Raw genomic sequence first — 23,590 nt, forward strand, 5'->3', positions numbered from 1 at the left:
CACAAACAGAACCGGTAGTAAAGCCGGTTCCCACCCCTGGTGTGTCCAAATGCTAGCAAGAACACAGTGCAGCTAAATCTTACTGAAGTAGAGAAATATTCTTTCGTGGAATCTCTTTAAGTTCACTGAGAGAGGCTGTCTTTCCTGCAAAACTGTAGTTGGGGTTATAATCTGTCATGATGGTAGAAGTACGGATTTTGCTTAGGTTATAATCTGGATTCTGCAGATGGGCTCTGGTTCCCTCTAGCATCTTTTTCTTTCGATGATAAACTGAAAAGAAAACATGAATGAGAATCTGAGAAGAAAAGAGAAGAAATTAAACCATGTGAACAACAAATATAATGATATTCCAGAACGCCTGTCTCAAATGTTTTAGGCTTACTTCTCTTTGTTAATATTTTTAATTTTTGTTACTATATTTTCTGCAGAATTACAAGTTAGCTTTTTTAACTGATCAGGCAACATACAAACATTTTTAGACTGTGACCTTGTCAAGAGCAGATATAGTCATATGGGTGAAACGAATAACCCAATTCCAAGTCTATAGCAAACTGTGGATTCATAGTTGCTTAAGAAATTGGTATCCTACGGTACAATGGCAAGCTTCAAAATACAAGCCTTTTCCTCTCAGGGTGAAGCAAAAAATTCAGGAAATTAAAAAAAAAATTGTACTCAACATTTAGCCTTTGCAAACACAACTCTCAGGGGTGACTTGAAAGGGGACCGTGAAGCAGATGGTGGATTAAATATACCACACAGAAATACATACATGGCTGCATATGGATTTAAGCATTAAGTAGCTCCTTTCACATAGAAGAAAAGCATGTTTGCTTATTTAATCAGAAAGCTCTTTTAAAACAGTTGCCTAGGCTTGAAAGCCAAAGATGAGATTTTAACTACAGATGGACTGAATTATTTCCCTTACTCATAAAAAAAAAAAGACTGTAAGATGAAAAACTCATCAGTGTGAAATATACAAAGACAGAGAGAAAGAGACACAGACACAAATATTATATAACACAGCTGTTGTCTTACTGAAGTCTATGTCCACTGAAATGTTGAATCTCTTTGGATTAGCTGACAAATTAAGCCAAGTTTCTTCAAATGGTTTTGAATGACATTCATCCAAATGGAAAAATAAAGTATCACCTTGATTCACTGGACATTTTATAATATTAAAATAAAAAACAAGGCAATTCTTTTATCACCCGCTGCATGATGCAATAAATAACACCTCCTGGATCCAAATCAAAATGCATAGGATACGAAGCCAATTATTTTGGCATATAAAACAGGAAATCCCATTAGTATAATCTCTTATAATGAAAATGTAGAAATTACAAAGGAAATAATTAGCCATTTTCTGTCCTTCCATGATACTTAACATAGTGCTTTAAATAGCCAACTCAGTCGGCTAATGTTACAACTGTCCTATTCACACTAACAAACTCTGGACACATCAGGAAACTTCACATGCTTTCAATTATTCTATTCCCTTGTTTCATATAAAAAGTTTAATATATAAATCTATGTGTATCTTTGCTCAATCAGTTTAGTGTTTTTAGGAATTCTTTTTCCGTGATTTATTTTTTCAAATCAAATAGTTCAATGAGACTGCAGCTCCGTGTGAAGAAAGCAAGCTGATCATGCTCCTTTGAAGTGTTCACCTCCATTGTGTTTCTGATGATCCTCTGAAGAAACTTTTCAAGAAGCTACAACAATCTGTACAGGAAGGAAAAATCTACAAAATTGCCCCATAACCCCAACTCCCATCCTCCAACACAAACAAAACATTATTACATACTAATCTGGATCCAAAGCACTGTTTTACAGACCATCTCTAGTTTTTCAACTTTCCTTCCCAAGATCCTACATAAATCCTTGAAAAGATGTGAACACATGAATTCAGATGTGCACAAAACATAGCGGATGCAACTTACCAATTGATAGGCTACCACAAGTGAGAATCATAACAAGCACCACAATCACAGAAATCACTGTCAAGAGGAATGGGAGAGGCAAACGCTCTTCTGGAATTGGTTCCCGGATAACTAGAGAAAACATGAGATGTCAGCATTCAGATTTCAAGTTTAGGGCTTTAAACAGGGTTTCTTAAAAAGCCCAAGCACAGAGCAAGAGTCTAGTCCAGCCATTCCTTTCCACCCTAACGTCTAAGAAGTTCATAAACAGAATGTGGGCAATTCCTTGTGATAGAAAACTGAAAGGAGAAAGACTGGGGGCAAAAATGTGTTCCCAAATTACTAGATATAATGTAGAGGAAAAGCATGGGCTGTAGATGAACTAACAATAATATAAATTAATTTATAAATTAATTATAATAAATAATTATTTATTATACTATATTATTTTATAATAAATTAATAAAATTGGGTTTGTCTAGTTTAAGGAAAAGAAGGACTAGGGGTGACATGATAGCAGTGTTCCAAAATCGGAGAGGCTGTCACACAGAAGAGGGGGTCAACTTATTTTCCAAAGCACTAGAAGGCAAGACAAGAAACAATGGATGGAAACTAATCAAGGAGAGAAGCGAACTAGAAAAAAACAGAAATTTTCTGACAGTGAGAACAATTGACCAGTGGAATAGCTTGCCTTCAGAAGTTGTGGATGCTCCATCACTGGAGGTTTTTAAGAAAAGACTGGACAGCCACTTATCTGCAGTGGTATAAGGTCTCCTGCTTGAATAGGGAGTTGGACTAGAAGACCTCTAAGGTCCCTTCCAACTGGCAGGGCTGGCAAGAAAGGGGGTGGGAAGGGAGGGAGAGGGGAGGCAATATTACCAGTGGTGGGATTCAGCCAGTTCGTACCACTTCAGGAGAACCGGTTCAGGAGAGCAGTTTGGCAAACTGGTTGTCGGAAGAAATCATTAGGGCAGAGACCCGGTTGTTAAATGATTTGAATCCCACCACTGAATATTACAGCTGGTGAGTCCTGCCCAATAAAGCAGATGAGCTTCCAGGAGTTGTTGGTCTAACCAAGTATCAAAATTTGCCTGTTCCATTAAAAGCAGTGACTGGTTGCCTTTTTCCTGCTGGCAGGTGATACTACAAGAGTTCAATAATTTCTTCCCTTAAATGTTCCAGATTAAAGATTTGAGGAGAACACTAATAGGTATCCTGGTTGCAAGGACAAAACAGCTTAGCAACAGACCAGTGAAAAATATAGCAGCATATTTTAATACTGCTTCATGGACTGGAGAAAAGCACATAATGCAGAAATTATGAGCAGTAACCTCACTGTTCACCCTCAAATCCTGGGATGTTTAGTTTAATGGGGTTGCCAAGGGATCTTTAAACTACATAGTTTTACCACATGTTTTTAAAGAAATATAGTAAAGATCGATTTGCTATTAATACTTGTTACTTTTAAAATTTAGATGCTACCTTTTCAGAGTCACAAGTAGCTTACAACAATTAGAATGCAATAATACAGAATCACACACTCTCTCAGTCCAATTCACCTCACAAGGTTTGTTTTTGTGGGGAAAATAGGAAGGTGTGCTGGATATGTTCACTGCCTTGAGTTATTTGTAAAAATAATAAAGGCGGGTTATAAATAAAAACACAGTCATTTGTTGAGATAACTTTCCATTTAAATTAAATTAATTGATAATAAATAAACGCATACAACAAAACATAAATAAAACAAAACGAATAGTTTAGTGTATAATTTTAGAGGCATTCCTTAGGAAAAAGGATGACTGGTCATTGCTTTTTTGATCTGACCCTGGTGAAGCTTGGGAAAATAGAACAAGAAATAGAACATTTTATTTGCAAACCCTTTTTCATATTTTACCTGTGCAGGAAACGTTGTCATTAGCCAAGATGGCCCCTGCTGAACAAATACAGACAGGTAGGTGACTGCCAGGCTCTTGTTTGCAGATACCTGATTGGCAATGGCTGCAATTCACATAGACTTCAATGACTACTTCACCGTGACTTTCCATAACTAAAGGAGGAAAAGAAGGAAAGGATGGAAATTATAGTTTCTGAAAAGCGCATCTCTAAAAAGCGCATCTCTAATACAGGTGTATTATGCTAAGGAAGAAGGGACATTTCCTCAGTAGATCTTCTATCTGTATATTTTTTCCAATTGTAAGTATCTTTTGTCGACTATCTGATAAATAATAAGCACACATCTTGAAGGCTACAGAAGAATATTATTTCAATGCAGAACTAACAACTATGGTACGCAAACACATTTGCTTCGATTACTGACTATATAAGTTATCAATCAGTAGAATAGGTTGCCACATGGTGGGGCAGTTCTCTTTATTTAAAAATTGTCAAACAGGGAGCGGTTGGTCACCTGTCACAGATGCTGTAGTATAACGTTGCTCAACCTCAGCATCGTAAAGATGTATGAATTTCAGCTCCCAGAATTCCTTAGCCAACATGCCATACTGGCTTTCCATGATTTCAACAGGGGAAAAAAAAAAGCTTGTGGCTTCTTAAATATAAACCTATTAATTACAGCAGTAAGTTTCATTAACTGAAGAGCATTCTAAAGTACCGTAGATTCTAATTGAAAATGTTTTATGCCATACACAAATCTTTTAGTCATTAAGTATGGAATTCTACCTTATTTTTATTAAATTTAAAAAATGTATTTTTTCAACCTGGGAAAATATATTTACTATGGAAAATAATTCAAATTCTGGAATATTCATGCATGCCAGCCCGTGCTGCCATCAGACCTGCCACATTGGCACAAAGCTTCATAAGCAGCTTCTGGGGTGACTGAATTTGAGCTTCAAGCATGCTGCGACATAATAATGTGTCAGAAGAACTGAAAGCATTTTTAATCTGTTGGGATAATGCCATCAAAAATGATTCCATTGTATTGATATAAGTAGAGTTCACAGATAAATGGCATTGTTCTTATGTGGTGTTGAATCTCTATGCTTCCCCTAATCTCCATAATCCTCCCTTTGTCCTAAGAGTTGATGCAAAAGGAACATGTGAATAGATCAATATACTTGAGGAACAAGATAAATGATAAGGTACATCTCACTGTGGGACTATATCTGACCTGCCAAAGGGCTCAAGAAGATCTCCCCAATTGGATTCACAAAGGATTCACCATGCTGCCCATCAGCTGTAATGTCATCTGTTTCAGAAGCATGTCCACCTACAAAAAGGACAAAGAGACATATTTAGCAGGCTACAAGGATCCATAGCTTGTCTAGTTCTCAAGTGATCCAAACTAAACTCTTTAAATTTCAATCTTAGAATTTTTGTACTGAGATCACACTGCTGATTTTTTTTCTCCTGAAATTTGCTGGAAATGGTTCTTATTCTATGGTTCAGAATAGATTTTAGTAGAATGTTGTCTCTTCATTCTAAATGTACTATTTGAGTTCCTGGACAAATGTGACAATACATATTTAGATTTGCTACACCCTCAATTTTTTTATGGGTTTGATTTTCTCAAATGATAAAACATTACTGGGAATATACTCCTAACAGTTTATCAGAAATAGAAAATACATTGGCTATGAATGCAAGTATACACTATTTACTTCGACACTATCAATGATGAGAACTACATTTGTACAGATAGATAATATTATGCAGGTTGATAAGATAATTTGAAATTATGTTTTCTAGATATAACATTTTCCATTTATTTTTACTATGGATGTCCTGGACATGGAGCCACACAATAATTTTGGAACAAAATGAAGGTTCGACTTGATATAAACTAAACTTTATACCTTTGTAGCCTCCTCCTCCACCACCAGATGTACAAGCTCCTCCTCCACCACCAAAACCACCAGAAGTAGCCCACTGGAGTTTCTCTAATGCTTGTTGGCAGGCCTCACCACCTTCTCCACCTTCCAGAAGTGATTTTCCAGCCCAGGGAAACTGGGTAATACCTTCCCAACCACCACCTCCACCTATACAATGTGAAGAGAAAGATAATGATATTCACAGATAGAAATTACACATCAGTTAGAACTCACAAATAGATACAAATACATATACTTTAAAAGCAAATCAATAAACATTAATGTAAACATCTATAACCTATTTCCAATATTTTGCTATTGTACAATTTCTGTGCCATAAATTATGGGATTCCATTTGTTGGAGAACCAGGCAAGAAGGAGGGATCAAGTGGGAAATTAGCCTTGAGTCCTTGTGCAGCTGCAGGAGACCTAGGGCTGACCTCTCCTAAGTTCCATGGGGCCTTATCTGTCCCAAGAGAAGTCAGGCAGTTTGGGGAGAGTCTTGTATTATAGGTAGAATATAATATAATAATCAATTGAACTTTTCATATGTGGAGCGGGTTGCTTGCAACTGATACCATTACAGAAATGAAAAAAATATAGTTTACATTTCTATAATGTTTGTTCTCTCTCTCTCTCTCTCTCTGTCTCCCTCTCCCTTTCCCCCACTCTCTCTCACACACATATCCCTCACACACACATTATATATATTATAGAAATGTAAACTATATTATATGTGTGTGTGTGTGTGTGTGTGTGTGATATGTATATAATTATTTTTAACTTAGTTTTCCAAATCTTACCCAATTTATTTATTTCCATGCCTAAAATTTTCATGGATTACCTCTATAGTCCATGAAACTTTTAGGTATGGCTATTGTTCCTTAGGGCTACTACATCTAGGCTGCAAATATCTGAATGACCACTAAGGGCACTAAAAAGTTTTTTATTTGATATCTGTATATGAGTGTGGATATGTGTCTGATGCCATTTCACAATCAATTGGATTTTATAATATAGATATAGTGGGCCTAGTTGTTCCTCTAATTTCCAGTGCCAAACACCAACAATCATGAAGATTGCCAAGCATCCAAAAGGTCCATTCCTTGAATCTACTTCCAAAAGTCCAAGAACATTTTTTAAAGCTTAATTCCTGTTTTGGACAACTTCTGTTATGCTGGTCAAGGTCAATCATCTTTCCCCAGTGCTACAAGCCTCAGAAAATCTCAATGTAGCAAGCTAAACTGCACATTACCAAGGATAATAAAGTACAGGGAAATAAACACAACTTTAAGAAGTTATTTTTCTAAATTTCCTTGCAATCTAATGTGAGGAATTTTCAGACAGAGAAGGAAGAGTTCATCTCTAGTTCCCTGTGTGCTGTAATGGCCCCTGAATATTTTTTTTTCTCACACCAAGATAAAGAAATGCTTTCTTTGGTGCTGAAGGAAGCTTTTTTCTAAGTTTAATTGCCCAGTGAGGAGAGAAATTTTCAGGACAGTGGCAAAGAACATAAAAATTGGGTGAGTATATCAATGCTCTGAAAAAGAGTTTTACACATGGAGAATAATCAATGCCTTGGACTTAATCTGGAAAATCTTCTTCTATGCATTACATTCAGGGGCAACTGAGCCAGTCATTCTCTCTTGACCCAACCTACTTCACAGGGTCTTGCTGTGGGGCAAAAATTAGGGGTATACATCCTTGGATACCACCTTAGTTTCCTACAGTATAAAGAACATAGGATAAATTTTCAGCTAAGAACAGCTAAAACAATAGGATTTTCACAAAGAAAGAATGGCAAACTGGAAGCCCTCATGGGCACAACACAAAAGTTGGCAACCAATCTGGGAAAAGAGCTGGAAATAATGCCAAGAGGAAATTTCAGAGTGATATGGAAAGGACCATGAAAATAAAAAGAACTCACGAGCATCTTAAAGACTACTAAGCATACCTATTCTTGCAAAAGCTTTCAGGTTATGAAAAATATTGATTCGGCATGCACGTAGTTGCACATATTGTAACCCACAATAAATCTTAGCCTTAATACAGCATTCTTCAAATGCTTAACATTCAGTCTGTTGTCTTTGTATTCTTTTAAGTTTTTCAAGAGAGGCCCCTGAGGTGACAATAAATTCTAACTGGCCTAAGTTTGCATCTATAAATGTAAAATTAGCATACGGTATAGAAGTGTCATGCTAATTCATTTCCTGTGAAGTATCTTCACTTTATATAATTTCAACAGATGTTGTTTGCTCAGCTGCTGGCCCCTTATCAAGAGCAGATCCTCACCTGCTGCTCCAGTTCTCCCACTGACCCCAGGTATTGCCGAGCTGTTCACATACTGTTCCAAGAACGCATCGTCCAGGGAGCTCTCCTGCGCCTTCAGATAAGCTTTTCCTCCACCCCCTGCCGCAACAAGCAAAGGTTCAAAAGCTCCATCCTTCTGCTGCTCAAGAAATCACACACACACATACACACACACACAAACACAAGGAAGCATTAAGGAAACATCGAAGGTTCAAAGTCAAGCACCAAACAAAACAAAACCCCAAACAGAAATAAAAACTCTGACTGGAATAGCTGACATTCTTTGGCCCAAGAGGCAAGCAGCGTTGGCAGTAACTCTTGAACTGTCTTACGCCTGCCTCTAAAATCAGGAGGGTTGAGTCACGTAATTTCAAGCTTTCTCGAGCAAAGTTTAGGAAGGGCCAGGAAAAGCGATGGCCTCTCAGCTGTTGTGGGACCAACAATTGTCTGATGTGGCTTAAAATATTATCTCTGTCTGGGGAACTCTAACAACGTTAAAGTTCCATACTGAACATCTATGAAGATTCTCAGTCATCCAGGTCATGGTTTTTTGGGATTTCCATACTGAACATTCCTCAGCGTTTTCAACAAACCACCCCAGAAATCTCTGAAGGAAATCTTGCCAATGAAACGGATATGTTACCAATTGCCTCTATTCTTTTGAACAGCAATGGTAATGATTCAAACCATTCAAGATGATTCAGAAGGGAAGGACAAAAAGGAAAAGGGCAGGGACAGACACAATGTTAACTCAGGGGTCATTCTATAATTCAAATTGTCTTGGGCTGTTTTAGGACTGCATGGTGGAGGTTTCAATCCAGGGCCATATCATTTATCAGCTGCTAAGCATTTCAGCAATGAACACTTTGATATCCCCCTGTTGCAATGACTCTCTCCATTGCCTGTAGCTCCATCATGTTTGTACCACTTATGCTTAAATATTCTCCAGATGGGAAGCTGCTTCAACTGGCCCTTAAATATTGCTAACCGTAGCTAGCTATTGCTAAATAATTGCTAGCGGTCCTTAATAACTGCTTGCAAAAGATCACGAACACTTACTCGAAACACATAGGTGGCTCCTCCGCCCCCGCCCCCTCCTCCAGCCCATTCGGTCAGTCCCTTCGCTTTTTTGTATTCTTCTTCAATTTCTGAAGATTCCCCCAGGCAAATCTGCTTAGTGTGATAGTTAATCTGAAAGAGCAGCAGGGAGAAAAAGAATTAAAATCTGAAGAACATTTTTATTTAAATTCACAGACAATTGAAAACATTTCTCCGTTAATCTTTGATTTATTTGGTTGATAGATTTAGATTTCCCCCTTATTCTAGGAGTTCAATGAAGTAGTTCTGGAAGTCATTTTTTAGTTGTATCGTAATGCGATGCTGAGCAATGATTAACTGCAGATGGAAACCTATGGTAGACAAAGTAGGGGAAATCCCAGTTTCCCCCAAAGTGGGGAAATCCCAGATTGGGGTTAAAGTGCTAGGAATTACTTGTGAATGTACCTGGAAGACTGAGCGTGCCACCTGACCCAAATCAACCAATGAGCTTCAGTGACTGTATATGAACCTGAACCCAGGTTTCATCAGAACTGATCCAACATGTTAATTATAGCAATCTGAATTCTTCTAAAACAGAGTTTCCCCAACCTTTCCAGCTTTGTGGACTGGTGGGAGAGAAGAGGGGATAGTCCTGCACAAGCAGCAAGTGCATGCATGTAGCTCCATTTGCGTGAGCAGTGGGCATGTGAACTGCCACTCATGCAAATGGAGCATGATTGTGCACACACGCTCGCCTGCTGCTTGTGCAAGTGTGGATGCATGTGTGTGCTCGCCCGCCACTTCCATGGCCCAGTTTCGAACAGCTCAGGCCCAGTAGCAGGCCGCAGCCCAGGGGTTAAGGACCCCTGTTCCAAAATGATATTAATCTGGTTCAATATTTGTAATCAATGAATTATAGATTGCATATATTTACTACTGCAGAGAATATGCACTTTTTAAAAAAATCCTGAACACAGATAGGGCTCACTTATTCTTCACATTAGGTGAAAATGCCACTTTTAACATTTTCTCTCTTTTGTTTATATACTAGGATTTCCGTCCCCCCCCCAAATGTATCAGTTACAATTGTTTAAAATACATTCAGAGCTGATCAATATTAGATTTCAAAACAGTCTACAGGTTCAGCAAAGAAGACATTGATTGGAAACGCAACAAAAAGAATGACAAAAGTTCAAGCTAAACAAAAACAAAAAACAAACAAACCCTCTCTTTGCAATCCTTTGTTTCCTATTTCTTATTTTGGAGCTATCATGACTGAGAAGACTGACTCCTGAAATATCCTAATCAACCTTTTGTCACAATCTCAAAGTGCACCAAGTGCTTGGAGTGGAAAGTGTGTAGGCCTCACCCTTAGGCAGGCATCTTCCCCTTGTTGCCCCACCAACATGTAGAGGAGTTCATCCTTTTCCAGTTGGAAGTTAGCTGAGATAAAAATCCCATGGGACCGTTGGTTGTGGTTCTTGGCTCCTTTTCCTCCAGCTGCTCCGTAGGCTGAAATCCTGGAAAAGAGTAACAGCAATTAGGAAGAAACTCTACAGCTCAAAACGAGGCTCCAAGTTGATGAGCTCTACACAGCCACAATCCTGTCTCCAAAGAGAGTTCAGGTGATATCCAGGTCAACTGCCTTGTCCCCCATCTGGTGCCCAGGCCAACTGCCAAGCCCGTTTTACTTGTGCCAGCCGAGAGGGCCTACTTAGGATCCCATTGGTGAAAGAACTCCAACTAGTGGGATCCAGCCTTCTCTGCTACAGCGCCTCCCTTTGGAACATTTTATCCTCTGAGATCTGCCCCCTATCCTTCCACAAGAGCCTGAAGACCTGGCTCTGCCAGTTGGCCTGGGCACCAGATGGGGAAGTTCCACACTGGAAATGGCTGCTAGATTGATGGCAGATTTAACCTTCCCCCCTTTGTTCTCTGCTCTTCATCCATTCATCTTTTTTGTTATCATATTGTTGTATTCTCATTGTGTTCCTTTGTCATTGTTTACTTTATTGTTCGATTATTTTAATTCCTTTTATACATCTTTTCATTTTTCTACCTTTTACAATCTTAATGAAGCTGCCTAGAGTAGCTCCATGGTGAGATAGGTGGCAAATAAATTTAACAAAATAATAAACAAACAAACAAACAAACAAATAAATAAGCAAGCAAGCCATGGTGGCGCAGTGGTTAGAGTGCAGTACTGCGGGCTATTCCTGCTGACTGCAGTGTGTATGTGTGTGTGTGTGTGTGTATATATATATATTTCCCAGCCCATCAAATCTGCTCTTTCAGGTTCTCAACAGTTCATTCTTAACCAGTTTAATGCACCACTGCTATTTGTCCTCTTCTTCTCTTTCCTTCCACATTCTTTATTATATGACACCTTTAAAATCTTTCATTCCTGCATTACAGATTTTATCTATTTTTTAAAAATACACTGATAGAAAATATAACATTTTAAATGTAGGAATTACAATGCTGCTCTATCTTAATGAAAATATTACATGGCTAATGTATTGAAATAAGCAGGGTGGGGATGGGAATTATTATTATTATTTATTAAATTTGTTTGTCACCCATCTTGCCACTATTCCAGATATAACTGGACTACACCTCTCAGAAAATCTTGGACCACTGCTCATATTGATTGGACTCATGGGAGGTACCATTAGATTCCTTGGCTTAAAAGTTACCACATAAACAGTCAGTAGTCCTCGACTTATGACAACTGAACACAAAATTCCTGTCGTTAAGTGAGATTTTTGTTACATTTTGCCCTATTTTACGATTTTTCTTGCCTCAGTTGTTAAGTGAATCACTGCAGTCGTTAATTTAGTAACCCGGTTGTTAAGTGAATCTGGCTTCCCCATTGACTTTGTCAGAAGGTCGCAAAAGTGGATCACATGACCTTGGGATACTGCAACCGTCATAAATATGAACCAGTTGCCAAGCATCTGAAATTTTGATCATGTGACCGTGGGGATGCTGCAAAGGTCACAACTGTGAAAAACGATTGTAAGTCCCTTTTTCAGTGCCGTTGCAACTTTGAATGGTCACTAAACAAACTGTTGTAAGTCGAGGACTACCTGCATTCTTATTCCCTCACCTCATCACACTGATACTCACGTATATCGGTTTGATGCTGGCACTTTCCAGATTTGTACCCCTCGTAGATGTCCCTCTTTTTCCACAGTCACTGACACATTAGTGGTGTGGTAAGCACTATCACATTGTGCTTGTGTTGGTCCTCGAGGCCCACTAGCCCCACAGGCTGTAAACCACCAGAGATTAACAGGAGTTTCCCCTAGTGTTAGAAAGAGATTCAGAGCTATGACTAGCACGTCAACTTCACTTTCTTTCCCAGACCATATTCACACGTAATAAAAAGAAAAAAAGCATTATTGTCCCGCCAGGTCCAGTTTTTCATTTCTCACTTGTTTGTTTGTTTGTTAAATTTATTGGCCCATCTTATAACAGGGTAGTTCTGGGTGGTGCACAATGTTAAAACTATTCAAAACACACACATATATAATATGTATAAAAATACTGTAAAAAACCTTTATACAGTAGTAAAAAAACTTTTCCAGACAATATAGCAACAACCACATTTCCTATTAATTCCTTTCCCTTCTGGGGGATGTTTTACTAATAGTTTTGCATTTCTGTAACAGTAACAGAGTTGGAAGGGACCTTGGAGGACATCTAGTCCGACCTGTACTAGGGATTCGAACCACCGAACTGCCGACCTTACTGATCGACAAGCTCAGTATCTTAGCCACTGAGCCACCTAGTCAGGCTTCTAGCATTAACTATCTCAGTGACACAGTTGTGTACATCTTTATGTGCTACTGTACCTTTCACTGTAAAAAAAAAGCCTTTCTAGTAAACCACATGCATAACTGTGCAACTCTACTTTCTCCTACCCAAAGGTTTTCAGCAGCTATCAGATCACAAGATATAGCCTTTCAGTGATTTTAACAGCTCTGTCACTTATGGCAATGAAGCAGCACTGAACATTGTGGGGAACGTTGGATCAGAATTGCTTTCTTTCCTGCTCCATTCAAAGCTCTCTCTCTCTCTCTCTCTTTTTTTTACTCCTTTTCCAATGAAATTTTAGCCAGAATGGCCACCTTAAGAGAGTATTGGATGAGACAAGCCTGAATATCATGTAAAATTCTGAATTTGCTGATGTGCAAGCCAGTTAAAAAACAAATGTAAGTTTTAGATCTTCAGATCTTCATAGTTTGATCCCAACTTAAACCAAATGAAAAAAAAAATCAGCAACAGTGACTTTACGGTAGGAGCTTTGTTGAGCATGATCAAGCAAAAACAAAAACAAAAACAAAAACTGAAAGGTGGTAGAATCCTAATAAAGTTCTATCAATTTCTACTTTGTTAGTTTCATCATAATAACTAAAAAACAAAATATTGCATACATTGATTATTTTTGAACCAAAACAATGAACCCTTGCACTGGAACTACTTTGAGAGGTATATGTATTTCATTAACCATCTCATTGGGAGGATGCATCTATAAACTGGATTTCATACCACTTCTTTTTGACAAAATTAAGTCATCTATATAAAAATTTAAGTAAATAAGCATTGATTGAAACATGACATAGTTCAGTTCATATAGGTCAATAAGTTTGGAAAAGAAAACAACAGAGGGTATGGGAGCTCTGATCCAGACTGAAACTCAAGCAGGAATATTTAACTTTTTTGTCTTATATTATGGTCCCAATTCAGGGACCACAGTCAGACTCCTGAAAATTTTCTGCTATTCACATTTGTAAAAAAAAGTATCATAACATTATTGTTCCAGTACAAAAAGTTATACATTCTAGGAGTGAATTAGAATTACAGTAGGCCTATTCTTTACAATTCTACCACATATTACCCACAAGACCACTTATGCCAAGGAAATAAGGAAATACAGGAAATACGGCTGAAAATTAGAAAATATTAATTTAAAAATTATCCTATTCTTTCTGCCCTGAAGGATCAAAATAGTTCCTGTAGCTTTCAATATAACTGCAATGTTGTTCAAAAGCTGTTTTATTTCCGATGCCGAGATTTAGCATGATGTCAGTAATTATGCCGGATTTAGCATTATGAGAATAATAAGTTTGCTATGAGAAGAAATCTTAGTAATAAATTAGTTATAAATTAATGCTACAAATGGATACATAGTGATAGTCACCTAAAAGAAGGGGTTCTTCCAAAGGATTAAAAAGACGCTCATCCAATCTATCAATTGCCAATGAGTAGTGTTGTTCTCCATCAGTGTGGCTTTGTTTTCTTCCTGCCAAAATTTGTGAATGAGTGAAATGAAAAGACAGAAGAAGAAACGGTTTGGATTTGGAAAAAAAAAATCAGGTGCAGAATTTTTTTTTTGCCTAAAATTAAGAAATTCTGTTTGCAAAACTTTAGAAATAAATATTAAAAAAATGTTAATCTTGTACAAGTGGAACTAAGGAACCTGCAAAAATGACATAGAAAAGTCATTTGCCATTTCTTTCCATCTCTACAGCTGTCCAAATTATAAATGGATTAATATGGAACACAGACCATTTTGCATTTTCTCCTGGTTTTTTGAAGCCCGTTTAGATTGCAATGCTGGTTTTGCTGCTCTTCCTACAGCAATTTTCTGCATTGGGCTCACATTTTCGGTGCGCGGCAAACCGATGGTAAAATTATCTCTGGTGCTCAGGAAGGCTGAGTCAAATTTTGACCTGGTCAGGATATCAATGTATGATGTTATTAATGCCTGTCATTACATCTAATTTGTATCACTGGATGAGAGTTCTGTCTGCAATTTTTTAAAGAGTCTAGACTCTTGAATTTGAAGGCCAATTTGACTGGCTTCTATAAACCAATGCATAGCTTCTTTCATTTTTTTTTTTTTAGTTTGAACAGTAACAGAGAAATTGAGGGATGCGGTGGCTCAGTGGCTAAGACGCTGAGCTTGTTGATCGAAAGGTCGGCAGTTCAGCGGTTCAAATCCCTAGTGCTGCATAATGGGGTGAGCTCCCGTTACTTGTCCCAGCTTCTGCCAACCTAGCAGTTCGAAAGCACGTAAAAAATGCAAGTAGAAAAATAGGGACCACCTTTGGTGGGAAGGTGACTAAATGAGCCTTGGTGGCGCAGCGGACTAAAGTGCTGTTAAAAGTAGCACTTAGCTGCCAGCTGCCTGCAATTACTGCAAGTTCAAATCTCACCAGGCTCAAGGTTGACTCAGCCTTCCATCCTTCCGAGGTAGGTAAAATGAGGACCCGGATTGTGGGGGCAATAAACTGACTTTGTATAAAAAGAACACCACTTGGGGGGTGGGGGGCGAAAGCCCTACTAAGTAGGTATATACAAAAAAGTATGAAGGCTATTGCTTAACGCATTGTAAGCTGCCCTGAGTCTCCGGAAAAGGGTGGCATATAAATCGAACCAATAAATAAATAAAAAAATAAATGTAACAGTGTTCCGTGTACCTTTGGTGTTTAGTCATGCCGACCACATGACCATGGAGACGTCTTTGGACAGCGCTGGCTCTTTGGTTATGAAACGGAAATGAGCACCGCCCCCTAGAGTCGGGAACGACTAGCACATATGTGCGAGGGGAACCTTTACCTTTACCCACATTTCTTTTTACATTTTACCTCCCTAGCCTTTATATAGCTAAGTTCCCACTTACTCCTCATCATTTTTACTTTTAATTTACTGTTACTATTCAACAATTATGTTAAATTATATGCACAAGAAGTACTGCTGTGTCCCACTGTATTAACCTAGCATTTTATGGATTAGATCAAAGGATGGTCTCCAGTTCTGCTTGTGACCTTACTTGATTACATTTTTGAAGTTGCTGGAGGTGGGCCAAATCACATTTCACTGTTATGCAAGCTATCAGTGATAGATTCAGGCAAGGTAAAATCCCACCCTCAAGCTGAAAACTGTGTCAAAATATGGACACTGCTAGAAAGAGATAAGGCTGCTTCTTTCCCATCTGGTTTCAGATCAAATGGGTTGCTAACTTGCTAGTCTCTATCTTGCAAGTCCAAAATCTATCTTGCTAGATTTTGGACTTGCTAGCATTGGTGGTAACCTGTGCAGTGGCCATCATGGCTGACTTGATGTTAACAGAATAGCATCTGTTAACTGAAGAAATTAAGTCTAATTGTAGCAGCTGCTTACCTCTCATGCTTACAACTCCTACAGAGGCGATTTTCAGCAGCAAAGCTCATAAAATAAAAAGTTAGGAATATAGAAGTATTATAAGATAAAGTGGGAGGTAGCAACCAATGCATTTTCTAATCAACAGATTCTGGGCCCAGAATGTTAATCAGAGAACTACACTAAGCAATAGAAAAAGCATTCATTATCAAGGAAGAAGAGGGTCGGCTAATCAAAACTGCATTTTCACAAGCCATAGCAGTGAAATATCATTCAACTCCTCAACCACTCATTCTGATTCATACAAACCACAAAGCATTTTCTGTAATGAAAGGAGATGAATTAAATAGCTGAAATGCAGGAGGAAATGAGTATTTCCATCTTAGCAAAAAGAAAATTAAACTTTCTTCCGACTCTGTTTCCTTTCTTCCTCTTCCTCCCACTTCCCTCCTGCAAATCTTCAGACTTAAGACTCTTTGCCTGATTAATTAATTGGAACTGTCAGGGATCTCCAAAATCTCTCTTGGCAAAGAAGGATGTAATTTTATTACAGAAAGCTGCTGGATTTCTCCAAAATGTAATTGAATGATATGAACAAATAGCCTTCTTTTCTGAAGGAAAACAATACAGCTTATAGAAATTCAGGGAGCATCAGTGAACCTGAATGTTTTTTAAAATATCATCTTATTGATGTATTCTGGTATTTTTAAACAAGCATGCTGTCTTAGTTGTACAACAGCCTTTTTCTAATCAGATGTATGCCAATTGGGTGGATCTACAGTGAGATATTATGTCCTACTCATGGAGAACTCAATTTGAAGTTGAAAGAAGGATTAGAGTTGGAAGGGCATATTTGATATTAATACCGGTAACAGAAAACATTTGTAGCTCAGGATTGAAATGAGGGGTCCTTGGTTGTTTTCGTGCAGATATTTCACTACTCAAACTATGTAACACCATTACTGTCCACTGATGATGTAACCTGGGTTGGGTAACAAAATATCTGGAAGAAAACAACCACTTTTAGAGTGCACCAAGGATCTCCCATATTTGATATTATGGTAGTTCACTATTTAGAATTAAAAGAAAGATTTAACTAGATAAGAAAAGCCATGTTTTTGAGTATACAAAAATCGAGTTTAAAATTGGATTGTGTGCCAATGATGGACATATTTTTGCTAAGATTTATAAACTGTTGTTGACACTGAATTTGGAAAATGAATATATTAAGCATTGTATGATCCAATGGGTAAAGAATTTTGATGATAATAGATTGAACAGTGGAAAAACAGGTGGACTAATGAATTTTAAATTTCACTGAATAATAATTTGAAAGAATTTTTTTTTTAATAAGGTGACATATTTTTGGTATTTAACATCTGAGAAATTGTCAAAAATCTATATAGGATTTCAAATGTATATTGGAAATGCAACGGCTAAGAGAATGTTTTTTATCAACTCTGGTAGATTTGTGACAAAATAATACTGGGACCAGATTTTTACTTTAATTCAGGGGATTCTTAAAATAAATATAAAATTGCAACCAGAAGTTTTCCATTTAGGTTTGATGGACGAAGAACTTGAAATAAAATTTGGAACTTTGTTATTGTATATGTTGACAGCGGTGAGAATCTTATATGCACAAAGATGGAAAAACACACTAATTCCCACAGTGGATGAGTTGAATTGAAATGTTATGAAATGTTGAAGTTGTATTCCCTCCCCCCACTTATTTTGTAAAATACTTGGAGATCATAGCCCCCCTCTCTCTTTCCACTTCTTTTCCTTAATTTTCTAATTTCTGTGTTTTTGTATGTTTATAATATAATTTATAAAAAAATAAAAAACCCAGCAACCTGCTTATATTCCACTCCTCTTTTTTTTTCTTTCACTGTGGAAAAAAAAAGGGGGGGGGAGGAAAACCCAATCAAACATGATTATGGGTTATCAAAGCTACTCTATCAAAGGAGAAGCAGCAGCTGGTAATGAGTTGCTTCGTGCACAGAAAGAGGGGAGAAATTCCAAAGGTTGGGAAGAATTGAACCCCACAGGGTAACTTTTACAGTATTTCCTTGGTTCAAAGTTCAGCTTCTTGTGCAGTGCAAACCCAGAGTGGAGATTTGGGCAGGTCTTAAATGCAGAAGAATCAAGAAGTACAGCAGTAAGGCAGCAGAGGTGTCTCTAGTGGGACTAGGGATTTCGAACTCGTTTTTCATGATATGGGGGATTTCTCTTCCCTTTTTCCACTTTTAAACCTACCTGACAGTAATACAGCCATTTTCTACCACATTATCATTTGATAGATTGCCCCAAGGGTTCTTTTGCAAAAGGCAACTGGATTTTGCTTTTCTTTGAAGATGTTTCGCTCGGGGTGAAATCCAAATTTTTTCCCTACCGGTTCTGTGGGCGTGGCTTGGTGGGCGTGGCAGGGGAAGGATACTGCAAAATCTCCATTCCCTCCCTCCTGGGGGAAGGATACTGCAAAATCTCCGTTCCCACCCCACTCTGGGGCCAGCCAGAGTGGTATTTGCCGGTTTTCCAAACTACTCAAAATTTCTGCTACCGGTTCTCCAGAACTTGTTAGAACCTGCTGGATTTCACCCCTGGTTTCGTTTCTCATCCAAGAAGCTTCTTCAGTTCTGAGAAGTGAAACGTCTTCAAAGAAAAACCAGAAAGTCCAGTTGACTTTTGAAAAAGCACCTTTGGGACAGCCATGGCTTGGATCACTGAAAACCTCCATAGACATTCAATAGATTGCTGCCCTATTTCCGTGGCATAATATTGGTATGCACTAGCTATGGACTATGAATATACATTATTTTGCTAATTAAAATATTACCACAGAAGAGGCCTTCTGATTTCAAGGGCGAAAAAACTGGGTTGCTATTTAATTTGTTTTATTGTGGCAATTATCTCCAAAGACATTTCACATATGTTAGATTTAGAAAAGGCTTATGGGGAAAAAGTTCTAGTAGAAGTAATAATTGCTTGCTTTTATACTCTCAGAACATAACACTTCCTTAATTAGAAATAACTCACCATTAGAGAAGCAATCCAGACCAAAAGTTATGTTGTCCACAGCAATATCAGCTTGTGAATTCCAACCCCAATTAGCGAGGAGCTCCAGATGAAAGCTTTTTTTTAAACAAAACATATTGGGAGAGCAAAAGAAGAAATATTAAAAAAAAATTAACCTACAGAACAGAAGTCAATGAATAAACATGAAGATGAACAATTCAAAAAGGATGATAACTAAAACGGGAGCTATAAATCAGCGATACTATTTGAAAAAAAAAAATAAGGGTGCTCCTTACTTTAGTGCATTTCATAGTTCCATGAAAACAAATATATCAAGTTTTCGAAATAAACCTGCCAAAATTGCCTGTTACAACAGAACCAATTAAGAGTCGTGTGGCATTTTAAGGACTAAAATCTTAAAATGTATTTTGAGATTGTAAGCTGCCCCACATTTAAGATTGTGGTAAAATGGGCAGCCAATAAATTTTACAAATAATAATAATAATAAAAAACAATTATTATGGAAGCTGATGGTAATCTGTGTGGATTGCATATCTTAGAATTCATAGCTGGTGTATCCCCTTAAATATTAAACAAGATTGTGCCCAATCAGGGGATGTATTTAGCTGCTATGGCTATAAAGCCAAGTTTTCCATATAAAAAGCAGCTTTCCTTTTAGTCAATTTGTGCTATGAAAGGCAGGCCCTCAAGCCTAGTATCCCAGCTGTCCAAGTTAAATAACAATTATGGGACTCCTGAGTTTTAATTAACATGGATTCAGAGGTGATCTGGACTATGTCACATACGGGGTCAAATCCCCCAAACCCTCTCTTCCTAGATAGGATGATTGCAGTACAAATCTTGGGGGAGTAGAGAGAAGGAAAGAAAGAAAGTCAACACTAGGGCAGAAAGGCAAGAGATGAGGCTATTCTCCTCCAGCCCCTATTTATTGTGGGATTTCAGAAATAGGGAATTTCTAGATGACTATTAGAATAGAAGAAGCATCTGTTTCTAGAGTTTATTTTGTATGGGAATAGAAGTTTGTAATTTAGGACTTGGTTAAAATCCTTTAATTTGCTTTGCCTGAGTACTGCTAACTCAGTTAATGTTAAGCTCTTTTATCTGTGCATGAATACAATGATTTGCTTTGAAAATTCTTCTTTTTGAAACTCTTAAATCTAAATTGGGGCATCAGTCATTTTACAAAGTCAGTTTAAGTCTATCTTGTGATCTGTAAAAAATGTATTTATTTTTATATACTCCATTCAATCCCTTTTTGTTAACCTTCTATGAGAGTAATTTTGAAATCTCTACTCTTCTATATTATGGGCTCAGGTCCTGCTGCTACGATGCGGGAGAGCTAAAGTGCACACCTTAAACTCCGATACTGTAACTGCATGCAGCTTCAGCGAGATTATTGTTTCCAAACTGTAATGTTTAAAGAAGGATAAATGAGAGATGATATGACTAGAAAGTGAACATTATATTCTAAATAGATTTAAATCAGATTACCTAATTTCTGTCTTGGATCCCTCAACAATGTCTCTCAAAGGCCAAGTGGGCCTTTTTTTTTTTTTTTTTTAAGATAATAAAAAGTGATAGGAGAAGAAGAGAACGGAAAGAAAAGCAATACAAAGTGCAAGAAAGGAAAAAAAAAGAGATTGGAAAAAAAGAATATTTAAAGAAGTACTTTTCAATTTTCCTCGCAACAAGTACAGACAAATTAATAATTTCCAACCCTCTATGAAATTACATATGTGGTTTGCCTCTCATAACAAGGTCTTCCTTATTGATTTACACATCCAAAACTCATTTTCATTTCTGTCAGTGTCAGCAAAAAGCCCATAAAAGGTTTCTAGAATTCTACAAAAGTGTTTATTATTTTATCCCTGGTCAAACAAGTCAATTTTATATTCCTTTTTGGGGGGTGGGGGTGGAAGGAACTTCTAATAATCTTAATCTTTAATTCATAAAGTTGCTGTTGTAGGATTGAATCCCCATTCAGACTTTATTTCTTGCATCTCAAACATTTTTTAAGGTTTTAGAAAACTTCTTTTGTAAATTCAAAATAAATTCTTGTTCAAGCCCTTTTGCATCTTTTGATTTGTCATTTGTATTTTCACTCTGTCATCTCTATCTTATAATTTCTTTATTTTCCAATATTTCTCCATCAGTTAGAATTTGCATTTCCTCTTTATCCTGTCTATCCATAAATTCTTCCATATTATTATCTGCCGTCATCATCGTCATCAGCATTCAGTTGTGTCCGATCCTCAGCCATTCAATGGATCAGCACTTTCCAAACTCCCCTGACATGCACTGCCTCTTTCAGATCTGCCATGGTCATCCCAGTGTCATCCTTTATAGTGTCCTGCCAGCAGGTACTAGGACAGCCGTTTCTCCTTTTTCTGATGCTCACTCCCAGCATGATTGACTTTTCGAGTGAGTCAGCTCTCATGACATGTATTTATTTATTTATTTTATTTAATCAAATTTCTATACCGCCCTACTCCCGAAGGACTCAGGGCGGTGAACAGCCAAGATAAAATACAGATAATACAAATATTTAAAATCCCTTAAAATTATTAAATATTTTGGCCGAAACACAGATTAAAACACCCAATTTATAAAGTCACGAATTAAAAAATTGAAAAAATTTAAAAGAGGGGAGTTAGGCCAGGCCAGCTTGCTGAAATAGAAAAGTTTTGAGAGCACGGCGAAACGTGCGCAGGTCCGGGATCTTCCGTATCTCTGGGGGGAGCTCGTTCCAGATGGTAGGTGCCCCCACAGAGAAGGCTCTCCCCCTGGGGGCCGCCAGTCGACACTGTTTGGCCGACGGCACCCTGAGGAGCCCCTCTCTATGGGAGCGTACTGGTCGGTGAGAGGCTGTTGGTAGCAGAAGGCGGTCTCGTAAATACCCCGGTCCGATGCCATGGAGCGCTCTGAACAATGTATGACAGTCTTGGCTTCAAGTGATATTTTTGTTGAGGTTCAGTCTATGACTTCTTTGTTCATTATTATGTTCATTATTTTTGCAGTCATGGGTTGTGTAATAGTTGCCCTCAGCACTACAGTTCAAAGGCATCCACCCTTCTCTATCTGCATTTTTCAGAGTCCAAGTTTCAGAGCCATAAGTAGCAGTTGGAAAAATTATTGTATTAACTAATCTGCATTTGCTTGTGATTTTCCAGATGTTATTCATGCCAGACATTGCAGTTCTTCCAAGTTCTTCTTATATGTCTTCTAATCTGAGGGCTGCAGTCATGACTTTGGTTGATTTTAGAGCCCAAGAAGATAAATTCCCTTACTGTTTCTATGGTTTCATTGTTGATCTGCACTCTGACCTGTGTCTTCCCTGCAGTTGACATTATCTTTGTTTTCTTGATGTTAAAAGTGCAGCCCAATTTTTTCACTTTCATCTTTGACTCTCAGGATTAGCCACTCCAGATCCTCCTTGCTTTCTGTGAGCAATATTGTATCATCTGCATATAGGAGGTTGCTGATATTCTTACTACTGATTTTAACCCCAGTGGTAGACTCCTCCATATGTGCATTTCTCATAACTATTTCTATGTGCATGTTGAATAGTGTAGGTGACAGGATGCAACCTTGCCGAATGCCTTTTCCAATTCTGAACCAATTGGTGTCTCCATATTCTGTTCTTAACAGTAGCTGCCTGATCAGAATACAAACACTGGATGAGTTGGATGTAGTGTGCTGATATTCCCAATTCTTTCAGGCAATTCCAAAGTTTGTCATGGTCAACATAGTTGAAGGCTTTTGTGTAGTCAATGAAGCACATGTGGAGGTCTTCCTTTGCTTTTTCCATCATCCAATGTAGATTGGCAATATGATCATATGATCATGTGTTCTTTCTTTACGAAATCCTGCTTGTACATCAGATGATCTTCTGTTGGCAGTTGGTTATCTGTCACATTGTTCAATTATTCTTTAGTATTTTTTTCAAAAAATACATTTACAGGTGGAGAAATTATTGCTGTCAGATTAGTTATAAACTTATTTCCCAATTCTTCAAGAATCCTTTGAAATGTCTCCAGTGTCATATCTTTGCTTGTCATTTTTCTTGCCTGAAATTTTGCAGCATTAGGTGACCCATCTGTATATTTATGAAGTCTCTGGGTGGGGGTGGGAGGATTTGCTTTGTTTTTTTATTTTCAGTCAATGATCTCTTTTCTGATAGATTAAGCAATTCGTGTTCCCAAGGAAATGCTGGCTTGTTTACACAATTTTAAAAAAGATCTTAACAAATGTCCCAATATTCCAAATTTGTCCAGTCCCTTAGTC

At 37.7% G+C, this 23,590-nt stretch overlaps 1 protein-coding gene across 4 annotated transcripts in view; it reads right to left on the reverse strand.

Annotated features, from left to right (window-relative positions):
* Positions 1-23,590, reverse strand: part of LTK (leukocyte receptor tyrosine kinase) — a 113,183-nt gene that overhangs the window by 23,802 nt on the left and 65,791 nt on the right. For 2 of the 4 annotated variants that reach the window (XM_034417804.2, XM_034417805.2), the window contains 11 exons: positions 19,307-19,401; positions 14,304-14,405; positions 12,227-12,404; positions 10,467-10,617; positions 9,119-9,250; positions 8,042-8,198; positions 5,735-5,917; positions 5,050-5,148; positions 3,814-3,966; positions 1,941-2,051; positions 84-270 (listed from right to left, as the gene is read on the reverse strand). In XM_034417804.2, the coding sequence (XP_034273695.2) occupies positions 84-270; positions 1,941-2,051; positions 3,814-3,966; positions 5,050-5,148; positions 5,735-5,917; positions 8,042-8,198; positions 9,119-9,250; positions 10,467-10,617; positions 12,227-12,404; positions 14,304-14,405; positions 19,307-19,401 (1,548 nt within the window). The remainder of the gene's footprint in view (positions 1-83; positions 271-1,940; positions 2,052-3,813; positions 3,967-5,049; positions 5,149-5,734; positions 5,918-8,041; positions 8,199-9,118; positions 9,251-10,466; positions 10,618-12,226; positions 12,405-14,303; positions 14,406-19,306; positions 19,402-23,590) is intronic. The other 2 variants (XM_034417806.2, XM_087875964.1) reach the window with 1 other exon arrangement.

This window comes from Pantherophis guttatus, chromosome 1, assembly GCF_059756535.1.
Source record: "Pantherophis guttatus breed Tessera chromosome 1, ASM5975653v1, whole genome shotgun sequence".
Taxonomy (NCBI): domain Eukaryota; kingdom Metazoa; phylum Chordata; class Lepidosauria; order Squamata; family Colubridae; genus Pantherophis; species Pantherophis guttatus.